This window comes from Hyla sarda, chromosome 2, assembly GCF_029499605.1.
Source record: "Hyla sarda isolate aHylSar1 chromosome 2, aHylSar1.hap1, whole genome shotgun sequence".
NCBI lineage: Eukaryota > Metazoa > Chordata > Amphibia > Anura > Hylidae > Hyla > Hyla sarda.
The window spans coordinates 118,410,725-118,428,119 of NC_079190.1; the positions used below are offsets into that span (position 1 = coordinate 118,410,725).

Genomic DNA, 17,395 nt, shown 5'->3' on the forward strand with positions numbered 1-17,395 from the left:
AGTAATGCTATATGTACATTTCAGCTGTGTATTAGCCAGTTCCTGGGTGACCAATTCTCTTTAAAGTAAAGAAACACGATTCTGATCACTTTAGCCATAGGCCATGAATTGTAAAGCAAATGGCACCATCTATGGATTATAGAATGTATGACAAACCTGCTAGAGTCACATTGCACCATTGTGTACTTGAGCTAAATATTACTTTGAGTAATGATAATTTCTCCCTTCTTTTAAACAATAAGAATAAAAAAAATTACTGTATATACTCGAGTATAAGCCAACCCAAAAATAAGCCGAGGCCCCTAATTTAACCCCAAAAACCCAGGAAAAGTTATTGACTGGACTATAAGCCTAGGGTGGGAAATACATCATCCCCCCCATGTCATCATACAGACCCCCGTCATCATAAAGACCCCCGTCATCACCCCCCCCCCCCCTTCATCATCACCACCTGTCAATCCCTTCATCAGTGGTCTTCAACCTGTGGACCTCCAGGTGTTGCAAAACTACAACTCCCAGCAGGCCCGGAAGACCACTACGGCCTTCGTCATCATCCAGACCCCCCTTTTTAGTTTTCTACTCCCCTCCCCTTGGTGGGAAGGACGGGTGAGCTGGTCCGGGCCATCTATGCTGCAGGGACCGTCCGGTGGGGAGGGTTAGTCATTCCGGGCTGTCCATTTTCTCCGGGGGGCCCTCTTCTCCGCGCTCCGGGCCGGCCCCGGACTGGTGATGTTGCCTTGACGACGACGCACAGGGACGTTCATGCGCAGGGAGGCTGCGAATGAACGTCCCTGTGCGTCGTCGTCAATGCAACCTCACTAGTCCGGGGCAGGCGCGGAGAAGAGGGCCCCCCTGTGAAAATGGACAGCCCGGAACAGCTAACCCTCCCCACCAGACGGTCCCTGTAGCATAGATGGCCCAGACCAGCTCACCCTTCCTTCCCACCGAGGGGAGGTGAGCAGAAAACTAAAGGGGGGTCTGGATGATGACGAAGGCCACAGTGGTCTTCAACCTGCGGATCTCCAGAGGTTTCAAAACTACAACTCCCAGCATGCCCGGACAGCCGATGGCTGTCCGGGCATGCTGGGAGTTGTAGTTTTGCAACATCTGGAGGTCCACAGATTGAAGACCACTGAGAAGGGATTGACAGGCGGAGAGTTCACTCGAGTATAAGCCGAAGGGGGGCGTTTTCAGCACGAAATATCGTGCTGAAAAACTCTTCTTATACTCGAGTATATACGGTATGCAGTTTTTTCTGTAAAGGCAGGAGGATAAAATCTCTACATACATTGTTAATATATAGGTAAACAGTCCTACCCAATTGTTTATAATGGCAGGTATACAGATAATATATACAGGGTTTCAGTCTGTATACTGTTAATGTAATTTTTTACACGTCTAAGTTTTATTTTTAGTAGCATTATATTGTGGTGAAATCATCTAAGAAGCCACAGTGGAATCCATAGCCTTGTGCAGAATCTGGATCTTTTTTATGCAAAGTTGAAGTCCAGTCAGATGAATGATTGGTAGAGATTAGTACAGAAGTGGAGACCAGACACTAATGTTGGACAAAAGGACCGGGTCACAATCTCTGTTCTAATTCATCCCACATGTGTTGTATGGGGTAGATTCTTGTTTATAGGGGTACCATGGCTGAAAGTATGGTGACACAGATATTGGGGGCACATTTTGGCATATGTGTCTTAGGCTGGCTCCAGAAAGTTAAACAGATTTTTAAATTACTTCTATTAAAAAAATCTTAATCCTTTCAGTACTTATGAGCTTCTGAAGTTGAGTTGTTTTCTGTCTAAGTGCTCTCTGATGACACGTGTCTCGGGAACGGCCCAGTTTAGAAGAGGTTTGCTATGGGGATTTTCTTCAAAACTGGGCGGTTCCCGAGACACGTGTCATCATAGAGTACTTAGACAGAAAAGAACAACTCAACTTCAGAAGCTCATTAGTACTGAAAGGATTAATATTTTTTTAATAGAAGTCATTTACTAATCTGTTTAACTTTCTGGAGCCAGTTGATATTTAAAAAGAAGGTTTTTCCTGGAATACCCCTTTAAGGTTGCTATGTTGCTTAGTATAGACCTAAGAGATATGTTTTTTTCATTCCAGTCTATAGAGCAGTTGGAGAAGGAAATGCTGAACGGACAAAAACTGCAGGGACCACAGACATCAGCTGAGCTCAACCACATCCTGAAGAGCAAGAACCTGGTTGAGAAGTAAGTACGCGATAGACATGTGAGGGTTAGATATTGTTAGCTAATGTCTTGTTTGATGTTGGTTGTGCAGATGTAAGATTAGGACATCAGCAACATAGTCATTAGACAGACTTTAGCGATTTCAAACTCGTAACCTGAGTAGAAAACTGAAAGGAAACCTGTAAGTTGTTTTATGTTGCCAAATCACAGGCAGCATGAAATAAGCTCGGGCACTAGAGATGAGCGAATTTACAGTAAATTCGATTCGTCACGAACTTCTCGGCTCGGCAGTTGATGATTTATCCTGCATAAATTAGTTCAGCTTTCAGGGGGCTGGAAAAGGTGCATACAGTCCTAGGAGACTCTTTCCTAGGACTGTATCCACCTTTTCCAGACCACCGGAGCACCTGAAAGCTGAACTAATTTATGCAGGATAAGTCATCAACTGCCGAGCCGAGAAGTTCGTGACAAATCGAATTTACTGTAAATTCGCTCATCTCTATCGGGCACCTTCACTAAAATGCACAATGTTTTTTTGTGCAATGCTGCAGTGTGTCAGAGAAATACACTCATCAGGTGAGACCTGTCAGTCAAGACCAGTGTTGCGGAGACCCACCTTCTTGACTGCATATGTAGTTCCTGGCTCATCTTTAACAGAATATTTCTCTGAAACACTGCTCTGTAAATAATTATTATTTTGTTGCAGAAAGAAAATCTGTATATTAAAATTGCAGTATACATTTCCGGTGTAAAACTTTTTTTATTTTTTTTTTTTTTAAATCAACTGGTGCCAGAAAGTTAAACAGATTTGTAAATGACTTCTATTAAAATTTTTTAATTCTTCCAGTACTTATTACCTGCTGAATACTACAGAGGAAATTATTTTCTTTTTGGAACACAGAGCTCTCTGCTGACATCATGACCACAGTTCTCTCTGCTGACATCTCTGTCCATTTTAGGAACTGTCCAGAGCAACATATGTTTTCTTTGGGGATTTTCTCTTCTTTGGACAGTTCTTAAAATGGACAGAGATATCAGCAGAGAGCACTGTGGTCATGATGTCAGCAGAGAGCACTGTTTTCCAAAAAGAATAGAATATCCTCTGTAGTATTCAGCAGCTAATAAGTACTGGAAGGATTAAGATTTTTTAATAGAAGTAATTTACAAATCTGTTTAACTTTCTAGCACCAGTTGATTAAGAGAAAATAAGTTTTCCACCAGAGTACTACCCCTTTAAAGGAACACTCCAGGTTTGCATTTTGGGGCCTAACAAATGCCCCAGCTATGTGTGCATGCCAAATAGGCTGCCTGTCAGGGTAACACTGACCGAGATAATACACTGCACTACAGAAGTAATGCAGTGTATGACAGAAGTGATCAAATAATCAAAGTCAAGTACCCTAGTAAGACTGAAATAACTTGTACAAAAATAAATGAAATGTAAAGTGTTAAAAGAATAAAGTACAAAAGTAATGTTATTAAAAAAAAAAAGCCAATGTTATTAATATAGTGAAACCTGTTTCATGTGACCTAAATGTGCAAAAAAAAAAAATGTTCTTCTGGGAGGGTGAACTTCCTAAAGAAGTTGGTCAGTATGTATAATAAAGGGTGGAATCTGGTCTAGATTGGGGGAGGTCTATTGAGGAAGTGTACCGCATGTTATGGGAATTCACACATTAGCATGGGGTAACAAGGTATACAATGTTGATATGACTGTAGACCCCAGAATATGCATTTGGGCATAACTATGACAGATGTACCAGATGACTTTACCCTGTTGGCCATCCAACGATTTTGTAAATTACTAGCTGCAATTAGATACAATATAATGAAACAATAGTAAACTAAAGAGAACCTCTTTACACCAATTTAAATCCTTATTGGGACATTGGATTGATGCTACTTATGTTTTATTGAATACTGAGCTTCATAATTGGCAGTCCTATAAAACCTGCAAACCTAGGAGTGAAGCGCGCTACCATGCACTTCTCTGTTCTACTGATCGGCTGTAGTATCAGCACCAAGACCCTAAATGATCAAAACTTCTGACATATCTCTGTGACATGTCAACATTACACATGACCTAGGAATATTACAGCATAATATACTTGGTTGAATTTTGAAAACATTGTGTAAAAAAATAAATAAATAAACATAAAACTATGATAACAAAAAAAAAAAAAGTTGGTCTTTTGGAGACATTTCCCTGTATTCAGTTTTGCCCCTATGTACTGGCCCATATGATGTCAAGGAAGGTGTTAGTTATTTCATACAGTGAATGTAAAAAGAAATAAAAGTCAGGGGCACAATTGCTGCCAAAAAGAGAAAAAAAGAAAACTTATTCCGTACATCTTTAGGTCTCACTTCTTCATATTGTCAGGGGTTTTCGTCATGCTGTGTATATATATATTGTTTATTATAAACAGCTTTTGTCAACTTTTTATGATCCTATAGTAATGAGGCCACTCTGGGTAAAGTCGCCACGTCTAAAGAGTTAATGCCGGACATCTGCCGGGCATTAGCTGCTGATAGCAGCCGGGATCGTGCGGGTATGATGCGAGCTCCGCTCCTGAGCTCGCTTCTTAACCCTCCCATACCGCAGCGCCGGGTATACCCGGCGTTCTGCTGCAAAGGGGTTAGTTCATACAAACTTTGAACTCTCGTTTCACCCCTTCAGGGGTGGAATTTTAGAAAACTTTAAAACACTTGTTTCTTTATCTCTTATTGTTAGCCTAAAAACAAAGTTTCATGCTTCTAGCTTCAAAAATGATGGACTTCCATACAAACTTTCAACCCCGTTTTCACCCCTTAAGGGTTGAATTTTGAAAAATCCTTTCTTATTCCTCATCTACATCTTAAAAACAACACCTGTTTAGGCTGGGCGTTGATGAGTCAGTGAGTCAGGCCTTCTCTTTTTATATCTATATATACAGTGACCCCCCGACCTGCGATGGCCCCGACATACGATCATTTCAACATACAGAGGCCATCGCATGTTGGAGGCAGCATCAACATACGATGCTTTTGTATGTCGGGGCCATCGCAAAAACGGCTATCTGGCAGCGCAGACTGCTTCAGCTGCCACCAGATAGCCGCTAACGGTGCCCCGTGTGGTCCGCTGACGATCACTTACCTGTCCTCGGGGCACCGGCGCGTCCTCTTCGGGATCCCCTGCATCGTTGGCACTCTCCATCGTCGTCATCACGTCGCTGCGCACGCTGTCCAGTCATCCAATAGGAGCGGCGTGTGTAGCGACGTGATGGCGGCGACAGAGAGCGAGGATGCCGGGGAAGCAGAGGCCTTGCCGGAGCAGCGGGGACACCCCGGGGACGCGGTGATAGCGATGGAAGGCGACATCCAGGGCAGCGGTGACGGTCCGGAGTGGCGGGGACACGTGAGTATAACCTCCAATACCAGTGGTCTTCAACCTGCGGACCTTCAGATGTTATAAAACTACAACTTCCAGCATGCCCGGACAGCCGTTGGCTGTCCGGGCATGCTGGGTGTTGTAGTGTTGCAACATCTGGAGGTCCGCAGGTTGTAGACCACTGTCCTATACTTTACATTGCACGAATCCCTCAACATACGATGGTTTCAACAAACGATGGTCCATTTGGAATGGATTACCATCGTATGTTGAGGAACCACTGTATATAGATTTTACGTGAAAATATGTCTATCCAAATGTAGTGATGAAAAAAAAAAAAAAGAGCTTAAAGGGGTACTCCGCCCCTAGACATCTTATCCCCTATTCAAAGGATAGGGGATAAGATGTCAGATCGCCGCGGTCCCGCTGCTGGGGAGCCCCTGGATCCCCGCTGCGGCACTGCGCTATCATTACTGCAAAGGGCGAGTTCGCTCTGTGCGTAATGACAGGCGATACCGGGGACTGAGCAGCGTGACGTCATGGCTCCGCCCCTCGTGACGTCACGGCACGCCCCCCTTAATACATGTCTATGGGAGGGGGCGTGGCGGTCATCACGCCCCCTGCCATAGACTTGCATTAAGGGGACGGGCCGTGATGTCACGAGGGGTGGAGCCATGACGTCACGCTGCTCAGTCCCCGGTATCGCCTGTCATTACGCACAGAGCGAACTCGCCCTTTGCAGTAATGATAGCGCAGTGCCGCAGCGGGGATCCAGGGGCTCCCCAGCAGCGGGACCGCGGCGATCTGACATCTTATCCCCTATCCTTTGGATAGGGGATAAGATTTCTAGGGATGGAGTACCCCTTTAATGGGTTAAAGAAGCAATGATGGTCTTACTGGCCAAACCTTGCTCTATACTCATTTTTCTCCGGGACTTGATGCAGCAAAGGACAACCTCTGAACAAATCTATGTCTTGTGTCTGACAATTCATCTTGCTGCCTTCCACGGGCCATAAAGAAAGGCTGTACATGATACAATTATACCGCACTGTCAGCAGCGCTTTCCTAGCCTCAGGTTTATTGTGTAGTCTTCTTCTCTGTACCAGCCTGACCTCGCTAGGTCATCTATTTTGTCGTGCCACCCTAAACATTTTTTTTAGCATCCTAAAACCATTTAGAATGTAATTGTAAGCTCCATTTAGAAAACAGATACCTTATATTTACTGTATTTTTGCCGTATAAGACGGACTTTTTCTTCCCAAAACTGGGGGGGGGGGGGGGGGAAGTTGGTGCGTCTTATTCAGCGAATACCTGCGGCCATCAATGGCCGGGACCCGCCGCTAATACAGGACATCACCGATCGCGGTGACGCCCTGTATTAACCCTTCAGACGCGGCGATCAAAGCTGACCGCCGCGTCTGAAGCGAAAATAACACTAACAGTCGGGCTGTTCGGGACCGCCGCGGTGAAATCGCCCGAACAGCTTACAGGACACCGGGAGGGACCTTACCTGCCTCCTCGGTGTCTTCTCCGTACCGGGATCCCCTGCGCTCTCCTTCGACGTCATCACGTCGTCGCGCACGCCGTCATCCAATAGATGCGGCGTGATGACGGCGACGTGATGACAGCGACGGAGAGCGTGGATCCCGGGGAAGAAGAAGTCCGGAGCGCCGGGGACACCACGGGGACGCGGCGACAGCGATGGAGCGACATCCAGGGCAGCGGTGACGAGTCCGGAGCGGCGGGGACACGTGAATGCTACCTCCTATACCAGTGGTCTTCAACCTGCGGACCTCCAGATGTTGCAAAACTACAACTCCCAGCATGCCCGGACAGCCGTTGGCTGTCCGGGCATGCTGGGAGTTGTAGTTTTGTAACATCTGGAGGTCCACAGGTTGAAGACCACTGTTGGGTTCAGAATCTTTATTTTTTTAGATTTGGCACCTATAAATCGGGTGCGTCTTATACGCCGGTGCGTCCTATAGGGCGAAAAATACGGTAGTCTTTTGCTCATATACCTATTACTCTATAATGTTGTAATATTACATAATAAAGACAAAATATTCAACATAATCCTGTCTGTTCTGGTAACCAGTCTCCAATGCTTACCTACCCGCACACATCCGCATATAATCCACTGGATGTAATAACAATAATTGTTGGATATGTCTGAATGGTTTTATTATGGTGCGGCACATTACCAGACATAATTGACAAAATGAAAAGTAAATCAGCCGCTGTCACTCACAAGTTACCACATCAATAGCGGGCACAGCAGGCTCCAGTTTTCCTTGCAGGGGCACAGAGTTCTCTGCTGACGGATTCTAAATTTGGTAACAGCAGGGATCATAATTGATACCTTCCATAGCCTATTGTCTGCGCTATAGTGCCTGTTAATTTGATGCTGTGAATGCATCAGTGCGGCTGCCTGTATATTTGTCCTCGCTGTGCACATTCGACTGTTCCGGGCATTGAATCTCCTCTACTCTGTGCGGCCTTATTAACAAAACGCTCTCTAAATGAGCCATCTAGCACCGTGTCAAGCTCAAAGCCAAAAGAAACGTTCCTCATTGTGTGATGCCCCAGAACTATGTGACATCGGAGTCTTTGATCGGGGCATTTAAGCTGTGACGCTCTGTGTTCTTTTTTTTTTTATATAAAACTGTGATTCCTAAAAAACGGCTTTATCCCCTTAAAGGGGTTATCCAGGAAAAAAACTTTTTTAATATATCAACTGGCTCCAGAAAGTTATACAGATTTGTAAATTACTTCTATTAAAAAATCTTAATCCTTTCAGTATTTATGAGCTGCTGAAGTTGAGTTGTTCTTTTCTGTCTAAGTGTTCTCTGATGACACCTGTCTCGGGAGCTGTCCAGAGTAGAAGCAAATCCCCATAGCAAACCTCTTCTACTCTGTGCAGTTCCCGAGACAAGCAGAGATGTCAGCAGAGAGCACTGTTGCCAGACAGAAAAGAACAACTCAACTTCAGCAGCTGATAATTATTGAAAGGACTAAGATTTTTTAATAGAAGTAATTTACAAATCTGTTTAACTTTCTGGAGCCAGTTGAGATATATATATATATATATATATATATATATATATATATAAAATATATATATTTCCTGGAATACCCCTTTAAGGAAAATGGTCATGCTACATAAATTATATAATGATTCATATTTACAACATGTCTACCCTATGTTGGCGTTATTTGTTAAACACAATAGCACTTTTCCAAAATTGCAAGAAAATTTCAAAATCTGAATTTTTCAGGGGCCAGTATACTTTTGAAGTGGATTTAACCCCTTAACGACCAAGGACGTATATTTACGTCCTTTGCCGGCTCCCGCGATATAACGTGGGGTCACACGGTGACCCCGAGTCATATCAGGTCGGTCCCGGCATGTATCTGATGCCGGGACCCGGGGCTAATAGCGCGCGGCAGCGGTCGCAGTGTGACCCCTGGGCGATTGATTGCTCCAAGCCTAAGATTCAGGCTTGAGCAATCGACCGCCGATAACCCTGATCACTGCAAAGCTATGGCTTTGCAGTGAACAGGGTATAAGATCAGTGTGTGCAGTGTCATAGTGTAAAAAAAAAAGTTAATAAATGGGATTTAACTCTTTCCTTAATAAAAGTTCAAATCACCCCCCTTTTCCCATAAAAAAAACACCATGTAAATAAAAATAAATATAAACATATGTGGTATCGCCGCGTGTGTAAATGTCCGAACTATAAAAATATATCATTAATTAAACCACACGGTCAATGGCGTGCGCGCAAAAAAATTCCAAAGTCCAAAATAACGTATTTTTGGTCGCTTTTTATATCATGAAAAAAGTGTTCAAAAACTCCAATCAATACAAAAATGGTACCGCTAAAAACTTCAGATCACGGCGCAAAAAATGTGTCCTCATACTGCCCCATACGCAGAAAAATAAAAAAGTTATAGGGGTCAGAAGATGACAATTTTAAACATATACATTTTCCTGCATGTAGTTATGATTTTTTACAGAAGTACGACAAAATCCAACCTATATAAGTAGGGTATCATTTTAACCGTATGGACCTACAGAATAAAGATTAAGGTGTCATTTTTACCGAAAATCACTGCGTAGAAACGGAAGCCCTCAAAAGTTACAAAATGGCGTTTTTTTTCTTCAATTTCATTGCACAATGATTTTTTTTTTCTGTTTCGCCGTAGATTTTTGGCTAAAATGACTGATGTTACTGCAAAGTAGAATTGGTGGCGCAAAAAAAATAATCCATCATATGTATTTTTAGGTGTAAAATTGAAAGGGTTATGATTTTTAAAAGGTAAGGAGGAAAAAACGAAAGTGCAAAAACGGAAAAACCCGTGGTCGTTAAGGGGTTAAAGGGCCTTGATGGTAGAATGTCCCCATAAATTACCCCAATATAAAAGCTGCAAACCTCAAAGTATTCGGAATGTTTGTTAACCCTTTAGGTGAGAAAAGTCTCCATTTTCTTTGCAGATATTCCAGATTTATCCAACTTTCTCCGTAAGGGGGGTACGTTCACACTGTGGAATACCCACGGAATTCCGTGAGTGAATTCCGCACAGTGAACATTACCATCAGTGTGAATGCGTCTTCCGCAAGACCCGTTCACACTGAGGAATTTCAGTGGCAGACAATTCCGCCTCTGAAATTGTTCCGCACAGAGAATAAACATGTTCATTGTTTATGCGGAATTCTGCGAGCACTGCATAGCCATCACTGGTGAGGGCGCAGTGCTGCACGGTCCTACCGCCAAGGTATCTTCGGCGGCTGCCGCCAGACGGAATCTCATCTTACGGAATTCTGCCAGCAGAGGTTCTGCAATGTGAACATACCCTAACACATAAGATATTAACACAAAAATGCCGTTTTTAGAAATATCCCATGTGTGGCCCTATTGCACTACTTGAGTCAAGAATAGGCCGCAGACATGAAGGAGCACCTAGTGGATTTTGGGGAGAGAATTTGGTTGGAATACTTTGGAGGGACATGTTGCCTTTACAAAGCCCCCATGGTGCCAGGACAGTGAAATGACCCTCACATGTCACTTCATTTTGGAAACTACACCCTTAAGGAACATAACAAGGGAGTTTGACAATTTTTTTTAAAACGTTGGCCTTGAAAATGAAATATAAAATTTTTTTATTTAACATGCTTGTTTTGTCCCAAATTTTTCATTTTTACAAGGAGTAAAAAGAGGAAAAGCACACCAAAATTTGTAATCCAGTTGGAAATAGCCCATATGTGGATGTAAAGTACCGTGCAGGGGCATGGCAGCGCTCAGAAGGGACAGAGCACCATTTGGCTTATGGAGAGAAAATTTGACTGGGATAGTTTTTGGGGGCCATGTCACATTTACAAAGCCCCCATGGTCCCAGGACAGTGAAACCCCCTCACAAGTCACCCCTTATTGCAAATGTAACCCCTCAAGGGCATGCTGGGTGTTGTAGTTTTGCAACATCTGGAGGTCCGCAGGTTGTAGACCATTGTTAGAGGAAGGTTGTACTCACCTGTCCCCGCCGCTCCGGACCGTCACCGCTGCCCGGGATGTCGCCGTCCATAGCTGTCGCCGCGTCCCCGAGGTGTCCCCGACGCTCTGGCAAGGCCTCTGCTTCCCTGGCATCCACGCTCACCGTCGCCACCATCACGCCGCTACGCACGCCGCTCCTATTGGATGACGGGACGGCGTGTGCAGCAACGTGATGATGTCGATGGAGAGCACTGATGATGCAGAGGATCCCGTAGAGGACGTGCCAGAGCACCGAGGACAGGTAAGGGATCGTCAGCGGACCACACGGGGCACCGTAAAGTGCTATCCGGTGGCAGCTGAAGCAGTCTGCGCTGCCGGATAGCCGTTTATGCGATGGCCCCGACATACAAAAGCATCGTATGTTGATGCTGCCTTCAACATGCGATGGCCTCTGAGAAATTATCGCATGTCGGGGCCATCTTAGGTCGAGGGGTCACTGTATAGTAAGCACAAAAGCAGTCTTTGATGCACAACCCCGGCTTATCAGCTTTTGGAGGAGCCGACTCATCCTAATCTGCCAAGTTGTCAGCAGGAAAACAGGAGTGTTAAAGGGGTACTCCGGCGCTTAGACATCTTGTCCCCTATCCAAAGAATAGGGGATAAGATGCCTGATCGCGGGGGTCCCGCCGCAGCACCCCGTTACCATCAGCCCTTGGAGCATGTTCGCTCCAGGTCTGATGACTGCCGATCACGGGGCCGGAATATTGTGACATCACGCCCCCTCCCATAGGCTTGCATTGAGGGGGTGGAGCGTGATGTCACATGGGGGCAGAGCTGTGACTTCACAATACTCCGGCCCTGTGATCGGCAGTCATCAGACCCGGAGCGAACATGCTCCAAGGGCTGATGGAAACGGGGTGCTGCGTGAAAGATCACGGGGGTCCCCAGCGGCGGGACCCCCGCGATCAGGCATCTTATCCGCTATCCTTTGGATAGGGGATAAGATGTCTTAGCGCCGGAGTACCCCTTTAATTCATCCATGGCTAGATAGATCTACATAGTTCTCTCCATCATACTTCCGATGAGATATAAGCCTCTCTGTTATTTTGCAAATAAGGCTCAAGTGCCCAGGGGGCATACCGCAGCATGGCAAGAGCCCAAGTAAGTCCTACCATGTCCTTGTTATCACAGCCCCGGCCCATTTGCATCCATCTAACACATTTTATTGATAAAGAGAATATGGGCAGGCCTTACCTGGGCTCCTGCCATGCCAGGCAACACCCTCTGAGCAGCATTTGCATAATAACATAAAGCCTTGTTTGTATCTCAGCATTGGGAAGGACTGTGGAGATTAAAAAAAGACTGTATAACCTTATAAGTCTATGTATATGAGGGGATAAACTGTTTCCGGAACAATATTTATATGCACAGCCTACACATTTTAAGGATGTTCTTTTCTGTAGACTATTGAAAGAATAAGATGATGGTAAATGGACACCTATAGCATATTACAAACATTTTTTTTTGTTTTTTTAAGTTTACACACACAAAAAAAAGGTTGTCCAAAAGTACAGCATTGCTTAAATTTTTTTCCTTTTCTTAAATGTGTGTTGCCATTTAGGTTTCCTTTATCTTTATCAGAATTGTTACCAGACCGCTGACACTGTTATGTTTGCCTTCTAGGTTTCCGCTTTTTACTGCTGTATATCAGATTTGCTACGAGGGAAAACCAGTGACAGAATTCATAACCTGCCTTCAGAACCACCCTGAGCACATGTAACCTAAACCGCGAACTCTGACCTTCAAGCCCTTTACTTCACTGACCTTTCCATAAGAAAAAAGGCAACCAGTCCCATAGTATACACAGGTCTGATGTATGTCTGTGAGTGTACACTGTTCATAGACATATCATGAACTTCCTAATCGATTGCATTCACCCCATTGCCTGAAATTTCAGAGATTAGCTATGTTTGCTGCTCATACCCAGAAGCCTTGGTTCATGCAAACATTGCCAGGTTGGAATCTTTTACCTTGGAATGTTTTGCTTTAAAGCAGTTGACCAGCTTAGTAAAATGTATCCCTTATTCAAAGGGGGGAGTTTGGGCCCCCCACGATCTCCTGCCCAGTGCCCCGGCTCTTCCTATGTAAGAAGCTGTGTGGATTACGGCACAAAGCGGTGGTTGACAAGCCTCCTCCATGCATCTCTATGGGAGAGCCAGAGATACAGCGTTCGTGTATCTCCAGCTCTCCCATATAGATCCCTGGAGGGGGGGGTGTTGGCCACCACTTAGTGCCCTAATCCACACAGCTTCTTTCATGGGGAGAACCGAAACTCCAGGCAGGAGATAGAGGATACATTTTACTAAACCGGCCTACCCCTTTAAGATTTTGTGGTATGTTCCCAAAGGGAATTTTTTTTATTTTGTTTTTAAGAAAGAAATATTATTATAAAACCTACATAGGTCCCTTTTTGAATACTGGGCCAGTGTGTGTGTGTAGGCAGACGCATAACAGCAGTGGCTACTTAAAGTAATAGTTTTCTGAACTATAGCTCAACTAGAGTATTTTAATCCAGTGTTCTACAAATGTATAGGGCCTGTTCACACTGCTAAAATCTGCACTCGTTGGGGGAGATATATCAAAACCAGTCCAGAGGAAAAGTTGGCCAGTTGCCCATAGCAACCAATCAGATCACTTCTTTCATTTTCAACAAGGCCTCTGCAAAATGAAAGAAGCGATCTGATTGGTTGCTATGGGCAACTCAGCAACTTTTCCTCCGGACAGGTTTTGATAAATCTCCCCCAATGGGAGATATAGGGGGAGATTTATCAAAACCTGCACAGAGGATAAGTTGGCCAGTTGCCCATAGCAACCAATCAGATCGCTTCTTTCATTTTGCAGAGGCCTTGTTGAAAATGAAAGAAGCGATCTGATTGGTTGCTATGGGCAACTGGGCAACTTATCCTCTGTACAGGTTTTGATAAATCTCCCCCCATAGACTGTGCACACAATGTTAAAAGCTATGCAATAAAAAATATAAATAAATATATATATATATATATATATATATATATATATATACTTTGTATACAAGAAATATGTAAGGGGAGGTTCACACAGCTAAAATCTGTGTATGATTTGGGCCCATGGATCCATGCCGTTTTCCACATCTAAATCGGTGCATTTCTTTGTGGAAATCCTTCTTCCATTGACTTCAGTGGTCAAAAAAATCCCCAAAACATCAGTGCATATTTCTCCCACTGTAGCATTGACATATGTGGATTTTAGGGGGGTCGGGTGGGATTTTTCTCCCCTGGTGTGAACAAGCCCTATAGGGTATTTTTATATGCAATTGATGCGATTCTACAGAAATGTCTTTATATGTAAAAAGTTAACAGGAGTTCATGCACATGCTATGAAAATCTCCCCGTTCAAATGTATGGAACTAATTTCATCACAGAAATTTCGGCAACAAATCTGCTGCATTTGAACTCGCTCTGTTTGACCCTTTGTTTGAGTTTAGATATGTTTTAATCTTTCGGCTTGTTATTTCAAGTTAAATTCTATGGTCTCCTAATATTCCTTAACAATGGTCTCCAAACTGTGAACCTCCAGATGTTGCAAAACTACAACTCCCAGCATGCCCGGACAGCCAAAGGCTGTCCGGGCATGCTGGGGGTTGTAGTTTTGCAACATCTGGAGGTCCGCAGTTTGAAGACCACTGTTCTACAACATTGAACTCTATACATAGTCCATCCATTGTTTAAATGTCAAAATACTTCTTCCCAGAATGTAATCTGTGTTAATAAAATTGTATTTTGATGAAAATACAAACGGATGAGTAAAACTAGTTGTCTTTTGTGAGCTTTTCTTTGTCTACTTGTGTATATGCTACTGGTGTACTGTCCTGACTTATTAAAGGGGTATTCCAGGAAAAAATTTTTTTTTTTTTTTAATATCAACTGGCTCCAGAGAGTTAAACAGATTTGTAAATTACTTCTGTTAAAAAAATCTTAATCCTTTCAATAATTATCAGCTGCTGAAGTTGAGTTGTTGTTTTCTGTCTGGCAACAGTGCTCTCTGCTGACATCTCTGCTTGTCTCGGGAACTGCACAGAGTAGAAGAGGTTTGCTATGGGGATTTGCTTCTAAACTGGGCGGTTTCCGAGACACGTGTCATCAGAGAGCACTTAAAGGACAACTGTAGTGGTCAAAAATCCCTGCCCAAATGTTCCCCAAACAAAAGTTATACAATTCAGTCAATTAGTCCTATTTACCTATATGCAGCCGTTTCTGAGATATTAGAGTTGCCAGCATAGCCCAGTAGTCCTGCGCCCGTCCCCTATTCATTACATTGCAGCCGCCATCTTGGGGACGGAGATCTCTTCCTCCCAGCAGTGTTTGTGCTCCCCCTAGCCTCTGTCAGCTCCTCCCTGCTTATGCATATGCATGAGCGGGTGCTTTCTGAGGCAGCCATAGGCTCATCCTCAGAAACGCCCCTATCTGTAAGATTCAAGCAGGGGGAGAATGAGGACGTCCACAGCTCCTCCCCCCTCCCCTGCTCTGTCTACATAGGACCTCACTTATCACCGGGAGGATTCAAGTTATCATGGGGGAAACACAGAGCAAACCACAGAGCAGGGGGGGGAGGACGTGTGTGTGAAGGAGACATATTACACTGCACGGGCTGGTGGTGTATACAGGGAATAAATATCATACTGGAGATGATTCTGTGTGTGAGATGGGGGGAGGGGGACTACTGAATGACACATGCTGGGAGTTGTAGTCCCTGTTATGTGTGTGTGTATGCCAGTGTTTCCCAACCAGGGAATGCTGGGAGTAGTAGTTTTGCAACATCTGGAGGCACCCTGGTTGGGAAACACTGGTGTATGAACTACAACTCCCAGGAGATTACAGAGATACAATAGAGGTGTTGGTGAACTACAACCCCCAGGAAACTACAGAGATACAATAGAGGTGTTGGTGACATACAACTCCCAGGAGACTACAGAGATACAATATAGGTGTTGATGAACTACAACCCCCAGGAGACTACAGAGATACAATATAGGTGTTGGTGAACTACAACACCCAGGAGACTACAGAGATACAATAGAGGTGTTGGTGAACTACAACTCCCAGGAGACTACAGAGATACAATATAGGTGTTGATGAACTACAACCCCCAGGAGACTACAGAGATACAATATAGGTGTTGGTGAACTACAACACCCAGGAGACTACAGAGATACAATAGAGGTGTTGGTGAACTACAACTCCCAGGTTACTACAGAGGTACAATAGAGGTGTTGGTGAACTACAACTCCCAGGAGACTACAGAGATAAAATAGAGGTGTTGGTGAACTACAACTCCCAGGAGTCTCCTGATACAGTAGAGGTGTTGGTGAACTACAACTCCTTTATACACTCAAACAGCAGAAAGCTGACAGGGCATGCTTGGATGTATAGTCTTACAACAGCTGGAGTCACCTCTGCAACTCCAAGCATGCACATACAGCAGAAAGCTGACAGGGCATGCTGGGATTTGTAGTCTTGCAACAGCTGGAGGCACCACTGGAATTCCCAGCATGCCCGAACAGCATATAAAATAACTGGGCATGCTTGGAGTTGTAGTTGTGAAAAAGATGGAGGGACCCCTATCAGGACAGTTTTATAGACAAACAATTATGTTTTTTTTAACCATTTTTACTTTCACTCTCCACTCTCCAGTGCTGACACTGCTGATTCTAGCTATGCAGACTGTCTGTCTACAGTGAGCATGGAGGCAGCCTGTTTCATCACTGGACAGGAGCAGCATGGGGAGGGGGAGATGAGCAGAAAGGGAGGGTGTATGCATAGGGGAGGGAGATGTGGGCGTTATAATATAATAATTTGCTCGGGGGGATAGAACAGGGGGAGGGCAGCAGCTTACAGGAAGTAAGCACAAGGCATGATGGGAGATGTAGTTTTATTTTCACTTCTCCTCCGTAATTCGTGTGCTGATAACGGGAGAAAGACTGGGCCAATTTTGATGGGGGAGACATCGTTGGAAAGGTCTTTCAAAGACCTATTAAATGAGGTAAAAAAAAGTTTTTTTGCCCAGCACTGCAGATGTCCTTTAAACAGAAAAGAACAACTCAACTTCAGCAGCTCATAAGTACTGAAAGGATTAACATTTTTTTTTTATAGAAGTAATTTACAAATCTGTTTAACTTTCTGGAGCCAGTTGATATATAAACATTTTTTTTTCCTGGATAACCCCTTTAATACATAGTAGTAATTACAAAAAATACAATATCCTGCAGTATGTCTGGCCAAATAGGCTCTACAGTT

The 17,395-nt window shown here is 44.2% G+C and overlaps 1 protein-coding gene across 2 annotated transcripts in view; it reads left to right on the forward strand.

Moving 5' to 3' along the window:
• GPD1 (glycerol-3-phosphate dehydrogenase 1) overlaps nt 1–14,913 on the forward strand; it is a 79,531-nt gene extending 64,618 nt beyond the window's left edge. For both annotated transcript variants that reach the window (XM_056555384.1, XM_056555385.1), the window contains exons 7-8: nt 2,122–2,228; nt 12,747–14,913. In XM_056555384.1, coding sequence (XP_056411359.1) covers nt 2,122–2,228; nt 12,747–12,843 — 204 coding nt within the window. In that variant the 3' untranslated portion in view covers nt 12,844–14,913. The remainder of the gene's footprint in view (nt 1–2,121; nt 2,229–12,746) is intronic.
• The last annotated feature ends 2,482 nt before the right edge of the window (nt 14,914–17,395 follow it).